At 38.1% G+C, this 20,718-nt stretch overlaps 1 protein-coding gene across 50 annotated transcripts in view; it reads right to left on the bottom strand.

Annotated features, from left to right (window-relative positions):
• MIPOL1 (mirror-image polydactyly 1) overlaps window positions 1–20,718 on the bottom strand; it is a 387,061-nt gene that overhangs the window by 278,377 nt on the left and 87,966 nt on the right. For all 50 annotated transcript variants that reach the window (XM_063596040.1, XM_008957156.6, XM_034937464.4 and 47 more), the window contains one exon: window positions 20,147–20,276. In XM_063596040.1, the coding sequence (XP_063452110.1) occupies window positions 20,147–20,276 (130 nt within the window). The remainder of the gene's footprint in view (window positions 1–20,146; window positions 20,277–20,718) is intronic.

Below are 20,718 nucleotides of genomic sequence, written 5' to 3'. Positions count from 1 at the left end.
TTATTTTAGGCTTTAACATATGCTTTCTTATCATAGCTACTAAATTCTGCCTCCATAGTACAAAAGCAGCCATACACAATAAGTGATCAAGTGTAGTTGTATCCCAATAAAACTTTATTTACAAAACAGGTAGCAGGCTGAATTTCAACATAAGTTCTTACTTTGCAAATCCTTGATACAGAGTGTTGGAAAATGAGACTAGATCTTTGATGTTAATGCACTGTTAAGTGCCAATTTGGAATATTTGCCATAATTTTCTAAGCTAGATCATTCAATATCTAGTTAAAGATTAGGAATCAACAAAAATAATTTTCAGAAAATGAAATTCAGGTCTACAGTAAGTATATCACATACTGTGTCACTTAAAACAACGCAAAACTTAGACAACTTGCCTTTTCAGAAAAGAGGTGATTTGAAACAGCTATACATGGCTTTAATTTTCTATTTAAAATGACTTTGGGGAAGGTACTAAGGTTTACTAGTGGTATGTACAACACATAACACTTTACTGATTTAAATAAAGACTTAAAATAATAGTTGGTGTTATATGAAATATATCTGATGAACTATAAATTATATCTCATTAATATGGGGTTTACAATTAGACAAAAGAATTTCAACCTTTTGTAAACTTTAAATTATGCCTACAACAGTCTAACTTGACATAGTCATGATAATTAGTAAGAATTTTGCTGAAGTAAATGTCTATGGGCTCAAGTTTCAATTGATTTCCTATACCATGCAAATTCTGACTGACATCCTTGCACTCTAAGTGAAAAGATCCATGCGTGAAATGTCGCATTTCTTGATTTATCCCTAAATCAGTCAATATCACCTTTTTCTTTTCTGAAACTACAGTCGTTCACCTTGTTCAATCCTAAGATGCCAAACGTTGACCTCCAATGATAAACAAATTTCACATTTTTCTGAAAATTCTTATTTGTTGGCTTTTATTCTAATCAGAAAATTCTGATTTGTTTGCTTTTATTCTCTCTCATTTTCTACACACCACCACACTTAACATGTTAAAAAAGTACCAACAATAGCAAAGAGACTGAAAAAAAGGTATCAAGATCTGAAAAGCTGAAGTATACAAATGCAAACGTGTATAAGAGTATGTATATGCAGGTAATTTTAACTTGAATCCTTTTTTATTTTTTTCCCTAGTTTTTGATAAAAGCCAAAAAAGAGAAAAAGCATTAAAGCCAAGGGGTAAAGAAAAGCAGAGAGAGGCAGAATAAGACAAAGCAGACACTGTAACAGAGATACAATGTAGATCAGAAGTAGCAAAGCAGATGAGAGAAAAAAGACAACAAAGGATCTGAAGATTATAGGAAGCAAAAATTAGGAATTTTTTTAAAAGATGTGAACGATTTATATAATTTTATCGTATACTCGATGCCCCCAAATATACCTTTCAGTCAAGCAAAACAGTTATGCATTGGTCCTGTTATCAAGATGTAGTCTAAAACACACTCTTGACGGTTCAGAAACTATAGATTCAGCAGAAGAGAAAAGAACCTCATAGAACCATCTGATACTATGCTGACATAATATTCTTTGTTGCTGTTGCTTTTCTTGCTTGGTATGTGTGGCCTTCCCTGACTCTTCCCCCTACCTGAACTCCTAGACTCTGATACAGAAGGAGTCCCTCTTGTAAGCTGTTTCTAGGAACCAAAAATTCTTCAGATTAACTGTTAATTGTTTTAAGCATTTATATAATTACTTACTTATTTACTTAAGTCAATTTGACCATAATGCTGTGTCCCCAGCAACTAGCACTGTACCTGACACAGTATAGTCAATAAATATTTACTGAATGAATTAAAAAGAAAAGCCTGAGAATTGAATGCATTCCTTTTCTCCCATTCCCATTCTTCCCTTAATACTAATACTCTAAAAGACAAAATGAAAAAGATTCTGTCTTAAGGAACACTAATTTCAATATACTTTAATAAAAACTGTAACAAATAAATGTATAAATTAAAGTAGATATGCAATGAAGGGTAAAAAATAGGGAAGAATGATAGGCTCAATTTAAATATTTTAGTTAAAGAGATAGAATAAACCAAATAAAATATCAGTTTAATAGAAGTTCTGAGGAAGAAGTTTTGGCTTGGATATGTAGGCAGATGGTTGTAACACTGATCAGAATAAGGGATTAAGGAGGAGGATCAGGTTTTAAGAATGAATTAATAAGTTTCATTTTGGATATGCTAAGTTTGAGTTGCCTGTGTAAATCTGAGGTAGACATTCTGACAATGTGTAATTGACTGACTTTGAGTCTTTGGCCAAGTAGTCTAGCCCTCTAAGCTTCTTTCATCTATAAAACATGAATATACCTACTTCAAAAGAGTTGTGACATTTTATGAAAAATTGATTTGTTGTCTTTTGGAGGTCAATTTGATTTTTTAAAAGCATAAAAATCTTTTTAGAAGCAAATCTCATGAATAAAATTGGTGACTGATTTACATAATAAAATTTATGAACATAAATTGCATGTAAATATAATATACCACTGTTTGGTGCCTGATAAATTGAACATTATAGTACCTGCAAATCTCCAAAGAAGAGTTCTAAAGTTTTAATGACTATACTACTGAAATTTTGTAAAAAGGTTATCTAGAATAGCCAAAACAATTCTGTAATAAAAGGGCAAAGTTGGAAGACTACACCTGATTTCAAGACTCACTATCAAGATTATGTGATATTGACAAAGGGATCAACATATAGGTTAATGAAACAGAATAGTAAATTCAGAAATTAACCCACAGATATATAGTCAACTTATTTTTGACAAAGGTGCAAAGGAAATTTAATGTAGAAATGACAGCCTTTCCAACAAATGGTGGTAGAATATAAGAATGTCCATAAGCAAAAAAAAAAAAGATTTTTTAATGTTATCAAAATTTAAGTGTTATCAAAATTTAAAACTTGTGTTCTGCCAAACACACTAAGAAACTCAAAAAAACAAGACATCGACTAGAAGAAAATATTTGCAAGCCACATATCTGATAAACGACTTATATCCAGAATATAAACAACTCTTTTAAACAACAAGGAAAAATAATCCAATTTGAAAAACTATCAAATACCTGAACACTTTACCAAAGAAGATATGCAGATGAAGAATAAACATATAAAAAGATGCTCAATATGATTTGTCACCAGGGAAATGCAAATAAAAATACTAAGATACTACTACACACCTGTTAGAATGTCTAACATCCAAAACAAGAAACAAAACAAAACAAAAACAATAGTTCCAAATGCTTGTATATTCCTTGGATATACAGCAACAGGAACTCTGATTCATTGCTAGTATAGCCACTCTGGAAAAGAATTTGGCAGTTTCTTATAAAATTAACATAGATTTAACTTATGATTCAGCAGTATTGCTACTGGGTTTACTCAACTGATGTGAAAATATATGTCCAGACAAAAACCTGTATGTGAATACTTAGAACAACTTTACTCAAAATCACCAAAAAAAGAAGTAACCAAGATATCCTTTATACAAAGGAATGAATCAAAAACTGTGATATACAATGGAATACTATTCAACAAGAAAAAAAGAACATTACATAAATTAATGCATTAACATGAATGCATTCTGCTAAATGAAAGAAGCCAATTTGAAAAGGCTACATATTGTATGATTCCATTCATACGACATTCTAAAAAAGGAAAGACTATTAAGGGAAGAAAGCAGGTCAGTAGTTGCCACAGAGTTGGGGAGGGAGGAAGATTTGAGTAGAAGAAGCAGTAGGGATTTTAAAGTGGCAGAACTAATTTGGATACATGATACTACCCATTTGTCAAAACCCACAGATATTTACAGCACATAGTGAATCAAGGTATGCACCCAAAGAAACCAACTAGGAGATCAAAGGACACTAGGATAGAATGCAGACTACGATAAATAACTCTAATTACGTTAAAAAATATGGCCTAAACTAACTTAAAGAGGTGGGGCAGAGGAAGGAGCCAATTTAAGTAATTTTAGCAAATGGTGTCTTGAAACTATAAGCCTAAACACTAAAACAACTATACATAGTATATTCTCATTGCTAAAGTTATTTCTCATGGAAGTACAGGTTAATGATTCAGAAAGAGTTATAACGTATATTGGGTTTCAACAAATAAGTAAATAGATGGTGGTTGGTGGGGGCCAGTTTTGTCACCATTGGGTAGAGTAATTTACAGATGAACAAAAGGGGAAGGCTAGAATAAACAGTGTGGTAATGGATTAGAATTAAGAACATCAGTGTGAACTCATGTTTAGCTTGATATAGATACAAATGGATAGATACAAATGGATAGATACAAATGCATAAATAAGAGATATGTGTATGTATACATCAGTTAGTGTATATAGTATATATATAGATGTGTATACATCAGTTAGTGTGTATATATATACACACACACATATATATACACACACATATATATAGTATAAGATACTACTATATATATATATAGTATAAGATACTACTATATATATATATATATATGTGTGTGTGTGTGTGTGTATTTCCTACTCTGTCTGCAGAAAGGGTCTAGAAGTAGTCATACTCCCCCAACAAAGGGCACACCCCATACCCAGATCTTGGTTTCTAATACTATTTTCCAATAAAAGGATCTAGAGTTCCTTGGAGGAATGACTGAATCTACTGGAGGGGCACAGCTCTATACATCCTTACATAAGGTGACCCTGGAGCATTCTGCCATGCCAAAAAGAAAATGTTCAAAAATCAGAAGAGACCAGGTGTAGTGGCTCATGCCTGTAATTCCAGAACTTTGGAAGGCTGAGGCAGGAGTATCATTTGAGCCCAGGAGCTTGAGACTAGCCTAGGCAATATAGTGAGACTCTATTTCTAAAAAAATTTCTAAAAATTAGCCAGGCATTAGCCAAGTGAGTACCTGCAGTCCCAGTTACTGGGGAGGCTGAGGTGGGAGGACTGCTTGAGCCCAAGAGGTCAAGGCTGCAGTGAGCTGTAATCATACGACTGCACTCCAGCCTGGACAACAGAGCAAGACCCCATCTCAAAACAAAAACAAATAAGTAACAGAAAGGAATGGGGACATGTCAAAGAAATATAGGAGCTAACCTGAAAGAGCTTCCAATCCACAAAGGTAGAACATTTCAAGCAACAACATAAATAACATAGTATTAGATTATAATCCAAAGTATTAAATGAACATCTATGAATCCATACTGACACAAATGGCTGAATAAATGAATAAATGGGAAAAGAGACAAATCTCCTGTATTAAAGTATTACATATAATGTATGTAAGTATTCTCCCCTCAGGAGGTGGGGCTCAACAACCTCCCATCTTCATTCTTTAGTATGGACTGTACTTAGTGATTTACTTCCAAAGAGTAGAGTATGAACAAAGGAATGGAGGTAAGTAACTTTACAGTGGAGAAACTTAGCAAACCATATCTTGGCCAGATGATCAAGGTTAATATTACTGGTAGTAAATCCTATTAGGAAAATATAACCTTCAAATGACATGAGGAAAATGGCACTCACTTCTACAGTCTTCATCCTAAAATCTCATAAACCCAACATAACCATGAGACAAACCCAAATTGAGAAACATTCTGTGAAAAATACCTTGATCAATATGCCTCAAAACTATCAAGGTCTTAAAACACAAGAAAAGTTAGAGAAAATGTCACAGCCCAGGACAGGCTAGGGAGACATACAAACTAAATCCAATCCTGCATAGGATCCTAGAGCATAAACAGGATATTCGAGAAAAATTCGTGAAATCCAAAGAAAGTATACAGTTTAGTTAATAGTTATGTAACAATACTGAATTCTCCCTGTGACAAAAGTATCATGGTAATTTAAGATGTTAACAATAAAAGAAACTGGTGAGGATTATGCAGCAACTATCTGTATGATCTTCACAACTGTTCTAGAAATATAAAACTATTCTACACTTTTTAAAAAATATCTAAAAAATTCGAATTCCAAGTAAAGATGGCACAGTGAAATCCGAACACCAAAATCTACTTATCCCATCATATAGACTCATGAACAGAATATGCAACTTAACCAAATGGTAAAGAAACTAGGATGTCGTAGAGTAATTTTTATTTTTTTAATTTTAATTTTTTTTATTATTATACTTTAAGTTTTAGGGTACATGTGCACAACGAGCAGGTTTGTTACATATGTATACATGTGCCATGTTGGTGTGCTACACCCATTAACTCGTCATTTAGCATTAGGTATATCTCCTAATGCTATCCCGCCCCGCTCCCCCTACCTTACAACAGTCCCCTGTGTGTGATGTTCCCCTTCCTGTGTTCTCATTGTTCAATTCCCATCTATGAGTGAGAACATGCGGTGTTTGGTTTTTTGTCCTTGCGATAGTTTGCTGAGAATGATGGTTTCCAGCTTCATCCATGTCCCTACAAAGGACATGAACTCATCATTTTTTATGGCTGCAGAGTATTCCATGGTGTATATGTGCCACATTTTCTTAACCAGTCTATCATTGTTGGACATTTGGGTTGGTTCCAAGTCTTTGCTATTGTGAATAATGCCGCAATAAACATACATGTGCATGTGTCTTTATAGCAGCATGATTTATAGTCCTTTGGGTATATACCCAGTAATGGGATGGCTGGGTCAAATGGTATTTCTAGTTCTAGATCCCTGAGGAATCACCACACTGTCTTCCACAATGGTTGAACTAGTTTACAGTCCTAGAACAGTGTAAAAGTGTTCCTATTTCTCCACATCCTCTGCAGCACCTGTTGTTTCCTGACTTTTTAATGATTGCCATTCTAACTGGTGTGAGATGGTATCTCATTGTGGTTTTGATTTGCATTTATCTGATGGCCAGTGATGATGAGCATTTTTTCATGTGTTTTTTGGCTGCATAAATGTCTTCTTTTGAGAAGTGTCTGTTCATATCCTTCGCCCACTTTTCGATGGGGTTGTTTTTTTCTTGTAAATTTGATTGAGTTCATTGTAGATTCTGGATATTAGCCCTTTGTCAGATAAGTAGGTTGCAAAAATTGTCTCCCATTCTGTAGGTTGCCTGTTCACTCTGATGGTGGTTTCTTTTGCTGTGCAGAAGCTCTTTCGTTTAATTACATCCCATTTGTCAATTTTGGCTTTTGTTGCCATTGCTTTTGGTGTTTTAAACATGAAGTCCTTGCCCAGGCCAATGTCCTGAATGGTATTGCCTAGGTTTTCTTGTAGGGTTTTTATGGTTTTAGGTCTAACATGTAAGTCTTTAATCCATCTTGAATTAATTTTTGTATAAGGTGCAAGGAAGGGATCCAGTTTCAGCTTTCTACATATGGCTAACCAGTTTTCCCAGCACCATTTATTAAATAGGGAATCCTTTCCCCATTGCTTGTTTTTCTCAGGTTTGTCAAAGATCAGATAGTTGTAGATATGCGGCATTATTTCTGAGGGCTCTATTCTGTTCCATTGGTCTATATCTCTGTTTTGGTACCAGCACCATGCTGTTTTGGTTACTGTAGCCTTGTAGTATAGTTTGAAGTCAGGTAGCATGAAGCCTCCAGCTTTGTTCTTTTGGCTTAGGATTCACTTGGTGATGCAGGCTCTTTTTTGGTTCTACATGAATTTAGTTTTTTCCAATTCTGTGAAGAAAGTCATTGGTAGCTTGATGGGGATGGCATTAAATCTATAAATTACCTTGGGCAGTATGGCCATTTTCATGATATTGATTCTTCCTACCCATGAGCATGGAATGTTCTTCCATTTGTTTGTATCCTCTTTTATTTCCTTGAGCAGTGGTTTGTAGTTCTCCTTGAAGAAGTCCTTCACATCCCTTGTAAGTTGGATTTCTAGGTATTTTATTCTCTTTGAAGCAATTGTGAATGGGAGTTCACTCATGATTTGGCTCTCTGTTTGTCTGTTATTGGTGTATAAGAATGCTTGTGATTTTTGAACACTGATTTTGTATCCTGAGACTTTGCTGAAGTTGCTTATCAGCTTAAGGAGATTTTGGGCTGAGACGATGGGGTTTTCTAGATATACAATCATGTCATCTGCAAACAGGGACAATTTGACTTCCTCTTTTCCTAATTCAATGCCCTTTATTTCCTTCTCCTGCCTGATTGCCCTGGCCAGAACTTCCAACACTATGTTGAATAGGAGTGATGAGAGAGGGCATCCCTGTCTTGTGCCAGTTTTCAAAGGGAATGCTTCCAGTTTTTGTCCATTCAGTATGATACTGGCTGTGGGTTTGTCATACATAGCTCTTATTATTTTGAGATACATCCCATCAATACCTAATTTATTGAGAGTTTTTAGCATGAAGGTTGTTGAATTTTGTCAAAGGCCTTTTCTGCATCTATTGAGATAATCATGTGGTTTTTATCTTCGGTTCTGTTTATATGCTGGATTATGTTTATTGATTTGCGTATGTTGAACCAGCCTTGCATCCCAGGGATGAAGCCCACTTGATCATGGTGGATAAGTTCTTTGATGTGCTGCTGGATTCAGTTTGCCAGTATTTTATTGAGGATTTTTGCATCAATGTTCATCAAGGATATTGTCTAAAATTCTCTTTTTTTGTTGTGTCTCTGCCAGGCTTTGGTATCAGGATGATGCTGGCCTCATAAAATGAGTTAGGGAGGATTCCCTCTTTTTCTATTGATTGTAATAATTTCAGAAGGAATGGTACCACCTCCTCCTTGTACCTCTGGTAGAATTCGGCTGTGAATCCATCTGGTCCTGGACTTTTTTTGCTTGGTAAGCTATTAATTATTGCCTCAATTTCAGAGCCTGTTATTGGTCTATTCAGAGATTCAAATTCTACCTGGTTTAGTCTTGGGAGGGTGTATGTGTCCAGGAATTTATCCATTTCTTCTAGATTTTCTAGTTTATTTGTGTAGAGGTGTTTATAGTATTTTCTGATGGTAGTTTGTATTTCTGTGGGATCAGTGGTGATATCCCCTTTGCCATTTTTTATTGTGTCTATTTGATTCTTCTCTCTTCTTTATTAGTCTTGCTAGTGGTCTATCAATTTTGTTGATGTTTTCAAAAAACCAGCTCCTGGATTCATTGATTTTTTGAAGGGTTTTTTGTGTCTCTATTTCCTTCAGTTCTGCTCTGATCTTAGTTATTTCTTGCCTTCTGCTAGCTTTTGAATGTGTTTGCTCTTGCTTCTCTAGTTCTTTTAATTGTGATGTTAGGGTGTCAATTTTAGATCTTTCCTGCTTTCTCTTGTGGGCATTTAGTCCTGTAAATTTCCCTCTACACACTGCTTTGAATGTGTCCCAGAGATTCTGGTATGTTGTGTCTTTGTTCTTGTTGGTTTCAAAGAACATCTTTATTTCTGCCTTCATTTTGTTATGTACCTAGTAGTCATTCAGGAGCAGGTTGTTCAGTTTCCACGTAGTTGAGCAGTTTTGAGTGAGTTTCTTAATCCTGAGTTCTAGTTTGATTGCACTGTGGTCTGAGAGATAGTTTGTTATAATTTCTGTTCTTTTACATTTGCTGAGGAGTGCTTTACTTCCAACTATGTGGTCTATTTTGGAATAGGTGTGGTGTGGTGCTGAGAAGAATGTATATTCTGTGGATTTGGGGTGGAGAGTTCTGTAGATGTCTATTAGGTCTGCTTGGTGCAGAGCTGAGTTCAATTCCTGGATATCCTTGTTAACTTTCTGTCTCGTTGATCTGTCTAATGTTGACAGTGGGGTGTTAAAGTCTCCCATGATTACTGTGTGGGGGTCTAAGTCATTTTGTAGGTCACTAAGGACTTGCTTTATGATTCTGGGTGCTCCTGTATTGGGTACATATATATTTAGGATAGTTAGTTCTTCTTGTTGAATTGATCCCTTTACCATTACGCAATGGCCTTCTTTGTCTCTTTTGATCTTTGTTGGTTTAAAGTCTGTTTTATCAGAGACTAGGATTGCAACCCCTGCCTTTTTTTGTTTTCCATTTGCTTGGTAGATCTCCCTCCATCCCTTTATTTTGAGCCTATGTGTGTCTCTGCATGTGAGATGGGTTTCCTGATACAGCATACTGATGGGTCTTGACTCTTTATCCAATTTGCCAGTCTGTGCCTTTTAATTGGAGCATTTAGCCCATTTACATTTAAGGTTAGGATTGTTATGTGTGAATTTCATCCTGTCATTATGATGTTAGCTGGTTATTTTGCTTATTAGTTGATGCAGTTTCTTCCTAGCCTTGATGGTCTTTACAATTTGGCATGTTTTTCCAGTGCCTGGTACCAGTTGTTCCTTTCCATGGTTAGTGCTTCCTTCAGGAGCTCTTGTAGAGCAGGCCTGGTGGTGACAAAATCTCTCAGCATTTGCTTGTCTGTGAAGTATTTTATTTTTCCTTCACTTATGAAGCTTAGTTTGGCTGGATATGAAATTCTGGGTTGAAAATTCTTTTCTTTAAGAATGTTGAATATTGGCCCCCACTCTCTTCTGGCTCGTAGAGTTTCTGCTGAGACATCAGCAGTTAGTCTGATAGGCTTCCCTTTGTGGGTAACCCAACCTTTCTCTCTGGCTGCCCTGAACATTTTTTCCTTCATTTCAACTTTGGTGAATCTGACAATTACGTGTCTTGGAGTTGCTCTTCTTGAGGAGTATCTTTGTGGTGTTCTCTGTATTTCCTGAATTTGAATAGTGACCTGCCTTGCTAGATTGGGGAAGTTCTCCTGGATGATATCCTGCAGAGTGTTTTCCAACTTGATTCCATTCTCCCCGTCACTTTCAGGTACACCAATTAGATGTAGATTTGGTCTTTTCACATAGTCCCATATTTCTCGGAGGCTTTGCTCATTTCTTTTCTTTTTTCTCTAAACTTCTCTTCACACTTCATTTCATTTATTTCATCTTCCGTCACTGATACCCTTTCTTCCAGTTGATCGCATCGGTTACTGAGGCTTGTGCATTCATCACGTAGTTCTCGTGCCATTGTTTTCAGCTCCATCAGGTCCTTTAAGGACTTCTCTGCATTGATTATTCTAGTTATCCATTCGTCTAATTTTTTTTCAAAGTTTTTAACTTCTTTGCCATTGGTTCAAACTTCCTCCTTTAGCTCGGACTAGTATGATCTTCTGAAGCCTTCCTCTCTCGATTCGTCAAGTCATTCTCCATCCAGCTTTGTTCCGTTGCTGGTGAGGAGCTGCGTTCCTTTGGAGGAGGAGAGGCGCTCTGATTTTTAGAGTTTCCGGTTTTTCTGGTCTGTTTTTTCCCCATCTTTGTGGTTTTATCTACCTTTGGTCTTTGACGATGGTGACGTACAGATGGGTTTTTGGTGTGGATGTCCTTTCTGTTTGTTAGTTTTCCTTCTAACAGTCAGGACCCTCAGCTGCAGGTCTGTTGGAGTTTACTGGAGGCCCACTCCAGACCCTGTTTGCCTGGGTATCAGCAGTGGTGGCTGCAGAACAGCGGATATTGGTGAACCGCAAATGCTGCTGCCTGATCGTTCCTCTGGAAGTTTTGTCTCAGAGGAGTACCCGGCCGTGTGAGGTGTCAGTCCGCCCCTACTGGGGGATGCCTCCCAGTTAGGCTACTCGGGGGTCAGGGACCCACTTGAGGAGGCAGTCTGCCCGTTCTCAGATCTCAAGCTGCGTGCTGGAAGAACCACTACTCTCTTCAAAGTTATCAGACAGACTCTTCAAAGTCTGCAGAGGTTATTGCTGCCTTTTGTTTGTCTGTGCCCTGCCCCCAGAGGTGGAGCCTACAGAGGCAGGAAGGCCTCCTTGAGCTGTGGTGGGCCCCACCCAGTTCGAGCTTCCCAGCTGCTCTGTTTACCTACTCAAGCCTGAGCAATGGCGGGCACCCCCCACCAAAGCCTCGCTGCCACCTTGCAGTTTGATCTCAGACTACTGTGCTGGCAATGAGAGAGGCTCCGTGGGCATAGGACCCTCCGATCTATGTGTGGGATATAATCTCCTGGTGTGCCGTTTGATAAGCCCATTGGAAAAGCGCAGTATTAGGGTGGGAGTGATCCAATTTTCCAGGTGCCGTCTGTCACCCCTTTCTTTGACTAGGAAAGGGAATTCCCTGACCCCTTGCGTTTCCCGGGTGACACGATGCCTCGCCTTGCTTTGGCTCATGCACAGTGCACTGCACCCACTGTCCTGCACCCACTGTCCGGCACTCCCCAGTGAGATGAACCCGGTACCTCAGTTGGAAATGCAGAAATCACCCGTCTTCTGCATCACTCATGCTGGGAGCTGTAGACTGGAGCTGTTCCTATTCAGCCCTCTTGGCTCCATGTAGTAATTTTTTAAAATAGGGAGGGGGTGCAGGGTGCAAAGATGATTATTTTGGCTAGATTACCTATGAAACAGGTGTTGGGAAGATAGTGAGCTAACAAAACAGAATTTTTCACTGATACCTCACAACTTAGAAATAATCTGAGAATGAATTGAGTAGACAGCCCAGAGAAAAGTAAGAAAAACTTTTCATGAAGAAAAGCCTTATTACCTAAGAATCTGTATAGAGGAAGTAAGAATCAAGGCTGGCTATGTTTTACTACAATAGTGAAACAAATAAAAGCCCAAAAGCAATATCCCCATGAAATTAGGATACGTATAGAGAGGCCAGATAGCATGAACCCTTAATGCTTGGCACCAAGCAAAATCCCATAGGCAGAAGACAGAACCTCTAGCAAAAGGAGCATACAGTCCCACAGAGGTCTTACCAAACTCCATTCCCATCCCATTGCCCTAGGGTTATATAGAAAGGTAGCAAGAGCAATGCCTTGCCAAGAAATGGCAGCTCAAAGAAGGCAAACAGACCTGAAAATTAAATGTTTATTAGGCTGGGCATGGTGGCTAACACCTGTAATCCCAGCACTTTGGGAGGCCGAGGCAGGCAGATCACCTGAGGTCAGGAGTTTGAGACCAGCCTGGTCAACATGGCGAAACCCAATCGCTACTGAAAGTACAAAAATTAGCCAGGGCTGGTGGCAGGTGCCTATAATCCCAGCAACTCTGGAGGCTGAGGCAGGAGAATAGCTTGAACCCAGGAGGCAGAGGTTGCAGTGAGCCAAGATCACACCACTGCACTCCAGCCTGGGCAACAACAGCAAGATATAAGACTCCTTCTCAAAAAAAAAAAAAAAAAAAAAAAAAGTTTATTAAGGAAATTCACTTGTACCATTCTGTTCTGCTAAAAGTTTTTGACAAAATTGCCTATTTCAAGTATGAGCAAGATGCAAAGAAATGATGTGACAACTATGAATACACCACAAATACAACACAAAACATGCAAAAGAAACTAGTTCATAATAAAACAAGAAAACATCAACCAACGTGCTATGATTTGAATGCTTGTCCTCTCCAAAACTCATGTTAAAATTTAATTGCCAGCTGGGCATGGTGGCTTCGCTTCACACCTGTAATCCCAGCACTTTGGGAGGCCAAGGCGGGCGGATCATGAGGTCCAGAGATAGAGACCATCCTGGCTAATACAGTGAAACCCCGTCTCTACTAAAAATACAAAAAATTAGCCAGGCATGGTGGCAGGCGCCTGTAGCCCCAGCTACTTAGGAGGGTGAGGCAGGAGAATGGCATGAACCCAGGAGGCAGAGCTTGCAGTGAGCCGAGATTGCACCATTGCACTCCAGCCTGGGTGACAGAGCGAGACTCCTTCTCTAAAAACAAAAACAAAAACAAAAACAAAACAAACAAACAAAAAAAAAAATTATTGCCATTCTAATAGTATTAAGAAGTAAGACCTTTGAGAGGTGATTAGGCCACTAGGCTCCTCTCTTATGGATTGAATTAATGTCATTATAGAAGGGCAAGTTTAGCTCCCTTTTTCCTCTTTTTGCCCTTCTGCTTTCCACCATGTGATGACTTGGCAAGAAGGCCCTTGAAAGATGCCAGCACCTCGATCTTGGATTTCAAGCCTCCAGAACTGTGAGCCAATAAATTTCTGTTCATTATAAATTACCTAGTCCCAGATACTCTATTATTGCGGCAGCATGAATGAAATAAGACACAAGGGAAAGAAGAAAATTTTCCTACCCATGGTTGGCATTTTATAAAGAAAAAGAAAAGAAAATCATTTCAATAAAATAAAAGAGAAGGGGCTAACACAATAAAGTGAAAAGAGAAATATAAAACTTAAGGAAGTAAGTTGAGAATCAAAAATAAACAAATAAATAACATTACATACATTAATTAGAAAGACCATGGAAAAGAACAATGACAATTGGTATTACAAACATAAAGGAAAGATTTGCAATCATCACAGTCAATGCAAAAGCAGATTAAAATATTAATCATTATTGAACAGATAACACGTAAGGACAAAAATGTCCCATATAAGTATATCTGGAGTCTCTAAAGTAGAAAACCAAAACATTTGTAGACCTAAAATTTTCATGAGCCAGTTGTGATTGCTCACAGCTATAATCCCAGCACCCTGGGAGGCCAAGCAGGGAGGATTGCTTGAAGCCAGGAGTTTGAGACCAGCCTAGGCAACATAGCAGGACACTATCTCTACAAAAAAACTTCTTTAGAAAGTAAAATTTCCGTGAAATAATAGTATGGAACCATAAAAAAGCACAAGATCATTTCCTTCACAGGAACACGGGTGGAGCTGGAGGCCATTATCCTTAGCAAACTAATGCCAGAACAGAAAACCAAATACCACATGTTATCACTCATAAGTGGAAGCTAACTTATGAGAACACATGGACACATATTGTGGAACAACAGACACTGGGGCCTATTGGAGCGTGGGGCATGGAAGGAGGTAGAGGATCAGGAAAAATAACTAATGGATACTAGGCTTAATACTGGGGTGATTAAATAATCTGTACAAAAAAACCCCACAACCCAAGTTTACTTATATAATAACCTGCAAATGTACCCCTGAACTTAAAATAAAAATTAAGTTTTTTAAAAAAGGTAAAATTTCCATGAAATAAAGGAAGAATCAAATAATCCTTTGAAAAGCATGCTGTGGTCCCTAAAACCTTATTAAAGAATGATGAACAATTGCCCTGATTCAGCCCTACTTTAAGAATAAAGGATGAATCCTTCAGGTATCTGACAAAAAAAAGACAGACAAACACACACTCACAGCTGGGCACGGTGGCTCATGTCTGTAATCCCAGTACTTTGGGAGGCTGAGGCGGGTGGATCACTTGAAGTCAGGAGTTCCAGACCAGCCTGGCCAATGTGGTGAAACCCCATCTCTACTAAAAATACAGAAATTAGCCAGGTGTGGTGGCACTCACCTGTAGTCCCAGTTACTTGGGAGGCTGAGGTGGGAAAATAGCTCAGACCTGGGAGGCGGAGGATGTGGTGAGCCGAGATCACGTCACCGCTCTCCAGCTTGGGCGACAGAGCCAGACTCTGTCTCAAAAAACAAACAAACAAACAAAACCCACACACACAAGGGGATGGGGAATCTGTCAAGACTTCTTTTCAGGCAAACAATGTCAGAAGACAAGCGAGTAACATTTTTACAATGTTTAGAATAAAAGGATATTTGACTCAAGAATTATATTCACAAAAAATTTGAATACAAGGATAACACACAGCCAATTTGAAGCATGTTAAATCAGAGACTAAGGTATTTATGAGCTCTTCCTTTGAAAGTGAAATTCACTCACCTGCTGTGATATTGTGAAATACATATTTGGTCATCATTCCACCCTTCCACCCCTTTCCTCACCTACAGGGAATCTCCAAAGTGATGTCTTTTTGTATGCTAATGATTAACTGATAGCTGGCAGCCCTTAGATACCTTCTGGATGGAGGCTGGTCATGAAGAGGGTTGCATGATTAAAACGTTGTGACTTTGAGCTTCAACCCCCAACCTCTGCAGAGGGACCTGGCAGTTAAGTTCATCACCAATGGCCAATGGTTTAATCAATCATGCCTATGTAATGAAGTCTCCATAAAAGGCCCAAAAGAACAGGATTCCTAGAGCATCCTAATAGCTGAACATGTGGAGGTTCCTGGAGGGTGGTGTACCCAAGGAGGGCACGGAAGCTCTGCACCTCTTCCCCCATACCTTGACCTCTGCATCTCTTCATCTGTATCCATTGTCATATCCTTTTTAATAAATGTAAATAAGATTCCCTGAGTTCTGTGAGCTGCTCTAACAAATTAATCAAACCCAAAGAGGGGACTGTATGAACACTAACTTGAAGCTGGTCAGTTAGAAGTTTCAGAGGCCTGGACTTAACGATTTTTGTCTGAAGCAGGGCCAGTCTTGTGGGACTGAGCCCTCAACCTATGGGATCTGAGGCTTTTTCCAGGTAGACAGTGTCAGAATTTAATTGGAGGACACCCAGCTGGTGTCCACTGCAGAACTGATTACTTGCTTGGTGTGTGGAGGAAATAACTACACATTTGGCCAAAAAAGGCTTCTGTGTTGACTGTTGTGTTGAATAAGAGAAAAGAAGCGCATTGAGTTTGTGTTTCTGTTTCCACTGACACACCCAGGGATTCCTCACAATAAAAAATTCAGGGATAAAAATGCCATCTATGATAAAACTTCCAGCAATGATTATTCAATCCTTTTAAAGTTAAGATTAAACAACAGGGCACACTTTGGCTATAAAAACTAACGTGGCTATAGAAATGAATACAACTTTTACAGATTTTTTAATGTGAAATTCATAATGAAAAAAGCAGAGTTTTAAAGTGCTTCTTTCTTTCTTTCATATGAGAAAAGAACTTTTGTCTGAGGAATGCAAGCCCTTTTAATTATCAGGCCCAGAAAGAATGAAAACGAGACTGCAATCATGTCCTACTTGCCACCCTCTGAGCTATGTATTCATCTTTTTTTTTTTTTCTTGAGACAGGATCTTGCTCTGTCACCCATGCTGGAGTGCATAGGTTCACTGCAGCCTCCATCTCTGGAGCTCAAGCGATTCTCCCACCTCAGCCTATAAAGTAGCTGGGACTACAGACATTTATCACCATGTCAGGCTACATTTTTTAAATAATTTTTTTTGTAGAAACAGGATCCCACTATGTTGCCCACAATGGTCTTGAACTCCTGGACTCAAGCAATCCTCCTACCTCAGTCTCTCAAAGTGTTGAGATTACAGGTATGAGCTACCATGTCCGGCCTCTATTCATCTCTTCAAACTGCTTGCTATTGCCACAAGTAGCTATAAATTAACCTAATAATGCCATACCAGACACTATGACCCACACCCTATAGCTTAACAATGTATAGCCAATCACTAATTAATGTTATTTCTTGTAAAGTAATTACAGTTCCTGACAAACTTTGTATCAGCCCACTCCCTATCTCTCTTTTTTGCATTTAAAAATTCACTCCTGGCCAGGTGCCGTGCCTAAGACCTGTAATTCCAGCATTTTGGGAGGTCAAGGTGGGCAGATTGCTTGAGCTTAGGAGTTCAAGACCAGCCTGGGCAACACAGCAAGACCCCATCTCTATTAAAAAACAAAACAACAACCAAAAAAAACCTCAAAAACTTAAAAAAAGAAAACAATTAATAAAAGTCCATTCTTAACTCCTGCTAATAGAAGTGTATTTCAGGGCAACGTGAATCTGAGCTCCCAGGCTGCAATCCTCAAGCTTGGCCCCAATAAACTCTCTACTTATATTAATTCTACTTCAACTTCTTCTTTTAAGGTCAATTCATACCTGAGAGTCACATGATATTGTCAATTGAAACAATTTATGAGAAAATTCTGACCAGGCCTGGTGGCTCACACCTGTAATTCTAACACTTTGGGAGGCTGAGGCAGGCAGATTGCTTGAGTCCAGGAGTTCAAGAGCAGCCTGGGCAACATGGCGAAACCCTGGCTCTATTCAATTTTAAAAAATAAATATAGATTAAATAAAAGAAAAAGAAAAAAATTTGATGACTCCAACACCTTTTTTTCAGTCTCATTTGTTAATATTAGAAGAGCGTTTAGAAAATTAATATAGCTTATTGAGAGAAAATATTGCATGAAGTTCAAAATTTTCTTCAGTTTCACTTCAATTGACTATTACTCTTAAATTCAAGTTAATACTTACATATCACCCACTATGAGCCACATATTTTTCAATATTCAGTGATTTGGCTAGGTGCAATGGCTCATGCCTGTAATCTCAGTGCTTTGGAAGGCCAAGGTGAGAGGATCACATGAGGCCCAGAGTTTGACACCAGCCTGGGCCACACAGTGAGACCCCACCTCTACAAAAAACTTTAAAAATCAGCCAAGCATGGTGGCATGTGCCCGAAGTCCCTGTAGTCATAGCTCCTTGGGAGGCTGAGGTAGGAGGATCACTTGAGCCCAGTTCAAGTCTGCAATGAGCTCTGATTGCACCACTGCACTCCAGCCTGTGTGATATAGCAAGACTCTGTCTCTAAACAACCAACCAACCCATACATATATATATATTTTTAAATATATATAAAATATTTTACATATATACATATATAGTCAACAAGTAATTTACTCCTTATGACAACCTGTGTAAGTCCTCATAACCTGCTCTATTATATACATTTTGTAGACCAAAAAAACTGAGCCTCAAAGACTTTGGGTAATTTGTCCATCGCTATACAGCAAGGAAGCAGCAGAACCAATATTCAAAGATAGACTGGGTTCAGAATCTGTGCTCTTAGTCTCTACATTGCACTGCTTTTCAAATACGACAACATATAGAGAATGAATTGATTTTTATCCAATTAATTTATGGCTACCTCCAATCAACCCCAAGCCATCTATCCTTCTAGGTAATGATGTTTAGGTATATAAGAGAAAATATTTGAAATAATATTTCCTTATAGATAAAGATGGTTATTTTGGAATAGGCATTGTGGAATTTAGGTGAATTTTTTTGTTTCTTGATTTGTTTTTTTCAATGAGTTTAATGCTGTATAATGAGCCTATCAATCTTCAAAAAAAATGAAGCCATTAATCTAAACAAAAAACAAATATTACCTAATCACAACTTGGACACATATTATTAATTATTTATGGCTTTTTGTCTCCCCAGTGAACCATGTTTTAATTAGTACTTTACTCTGTTCCTCCACAGAGCCTAGTACAACACTGGACAAAGTAAACATGCCATAAGTATGCTGATTGATCATTAAATATTAGATTACTGGATTCTATCTATCTGTACAGGTAACATATTTCTAGATGTTCTAGGGCCTTTCTACCCAAAGCATATTCCTTAGACTAGCATCATGTGTAACATCTGGGAGCTTGTTATAAGGACAGAATCTCCAGTCCCAACCCAGGCCTAATGAACCAGAATCTGCACTCTGACAAGATCCCCCAAGTGGTCGGATTGTACATTAGAATTTGAAAAGTACATATTTCTAGGGCATTGTTTCTCTAAGTGTAGTCCATCATTTACCTATCAGAATCACCTGGGTTGCTTTAAAAAATGTAGATTCTTAGGCTCCACCCTATTCAAGTATCACTCAAGTTTAAAAAACAAAGCTAAAAAAACTGCAAGTAAAAAGCAGTAAAGAACAGGAACAGGGATATTAAGCAGAGAGCAGTGAAAGACTCAGATAGCTGAAATGAATTTTAAAAGTGATAATGAGGAGAAGAGGAGATAATAAAAAGAGGAGTCACATATGAAGAAACAACAAAACTATGAAGAAATAAAGAAAGTAATTGTATTGAGAGTGATGTGCATTTCTTTCTTTCTTTTTTTAAACTGACTGCTATTCCTGACAGGCAAACTAGCATGCCAAAGGTTTTAGAAAAAGACTGGAGAGGCTGGGCGCGGTGGCTCATGCCTCTAATCCCAGCACTTAGGGAGGCTAAGGTGGGCAGATCACAAGGTCAGGAGTTCGAGACCATCCTGGCTAATGTGGTGAAACCCCATCTCTACTAAAAGTAAAAAAAAATTAGCTAGGCATGGTGGCAGGCGCCTGTAGTCCCAGCTACTTGGGAGGCTGCGGCAGGGGAATCACTTGAACCCGGGAGGCGGAGGTTGCAGTGAGCTGAGATTGCGCCACTGCACTCCAGCCTGGGCAACAGGGCGAGACTCCGTCTCAAAAAAAAAAAAAGAAAAGAAAAAAAGAAAAAGACTGGAGACATGCAATTTCCTAGTGTAACACATAAGCATAAGTCACATTTTTAAATATGTAACTACCACCTAAAGCATGCCTTTTATAAGTGTTCCTAATATCATACAGAGTTTTGAATGTGTACATACACTTTTAGAGACATTTCCATATGCTTGGCTCGTGCAATTGCTTCATCTCTCTCCTCAATGGCTAATTGCAGTCTAGACATAACAGCTTCATCACGTTCCTTCTGCGCAAAATACACTTCTTCAACCAGAGCTACCAAAATATATAAAGCGCACAATCAATCATAGAAAATAAAGGACAAATGTATACCTTTAGCAAAAATAAAAGCCATAAGTAATTATTACTGTAAGGACTACTCAATAAACTGAATTAATATCCATCAATCAATTCATAAAATATTATTTTTAATAATAGGTACTGCAAAACTGGGATATCACTTCATACCCCTAAAAAATTTAAAGCAAAAATTTAAAGGTCTGATAATGGCAAATGTTGTAAGCCTGTGAAATAAAGAAAACTCTCACACATATTGCAGATAGGCAGATATATTTCTACAACCATCTGAAGAGCAATTTGGCAATGTTTATTGAAGTTGAAGACAGGCCTAGGCTAGCAAATCCCCTCTTTGGTATATAGCCTAGAGAAATTCATGCACACATGTAAATGTAAACATGTATAAAAATACTTACTGTAG

The sequence above is a fragment of the Pan paniscus genome, chromosome 15, assembly GCF_029289425.2.
Source record: "Pan paniscus chromosome 15, NHGRI_mPanPan1-v2.0_pri, whole genome shotgun sequence".
Classification (NCBI taxonomy): domain Eukaryota; kingdom Metazoa; phylum Chordata; class Mammalia; order Primates; family Hominidae; genus Pan; species Pan paniscus.
This window is presented reverse-complemented; position numbering and strand designations above follow the sequence as displayed.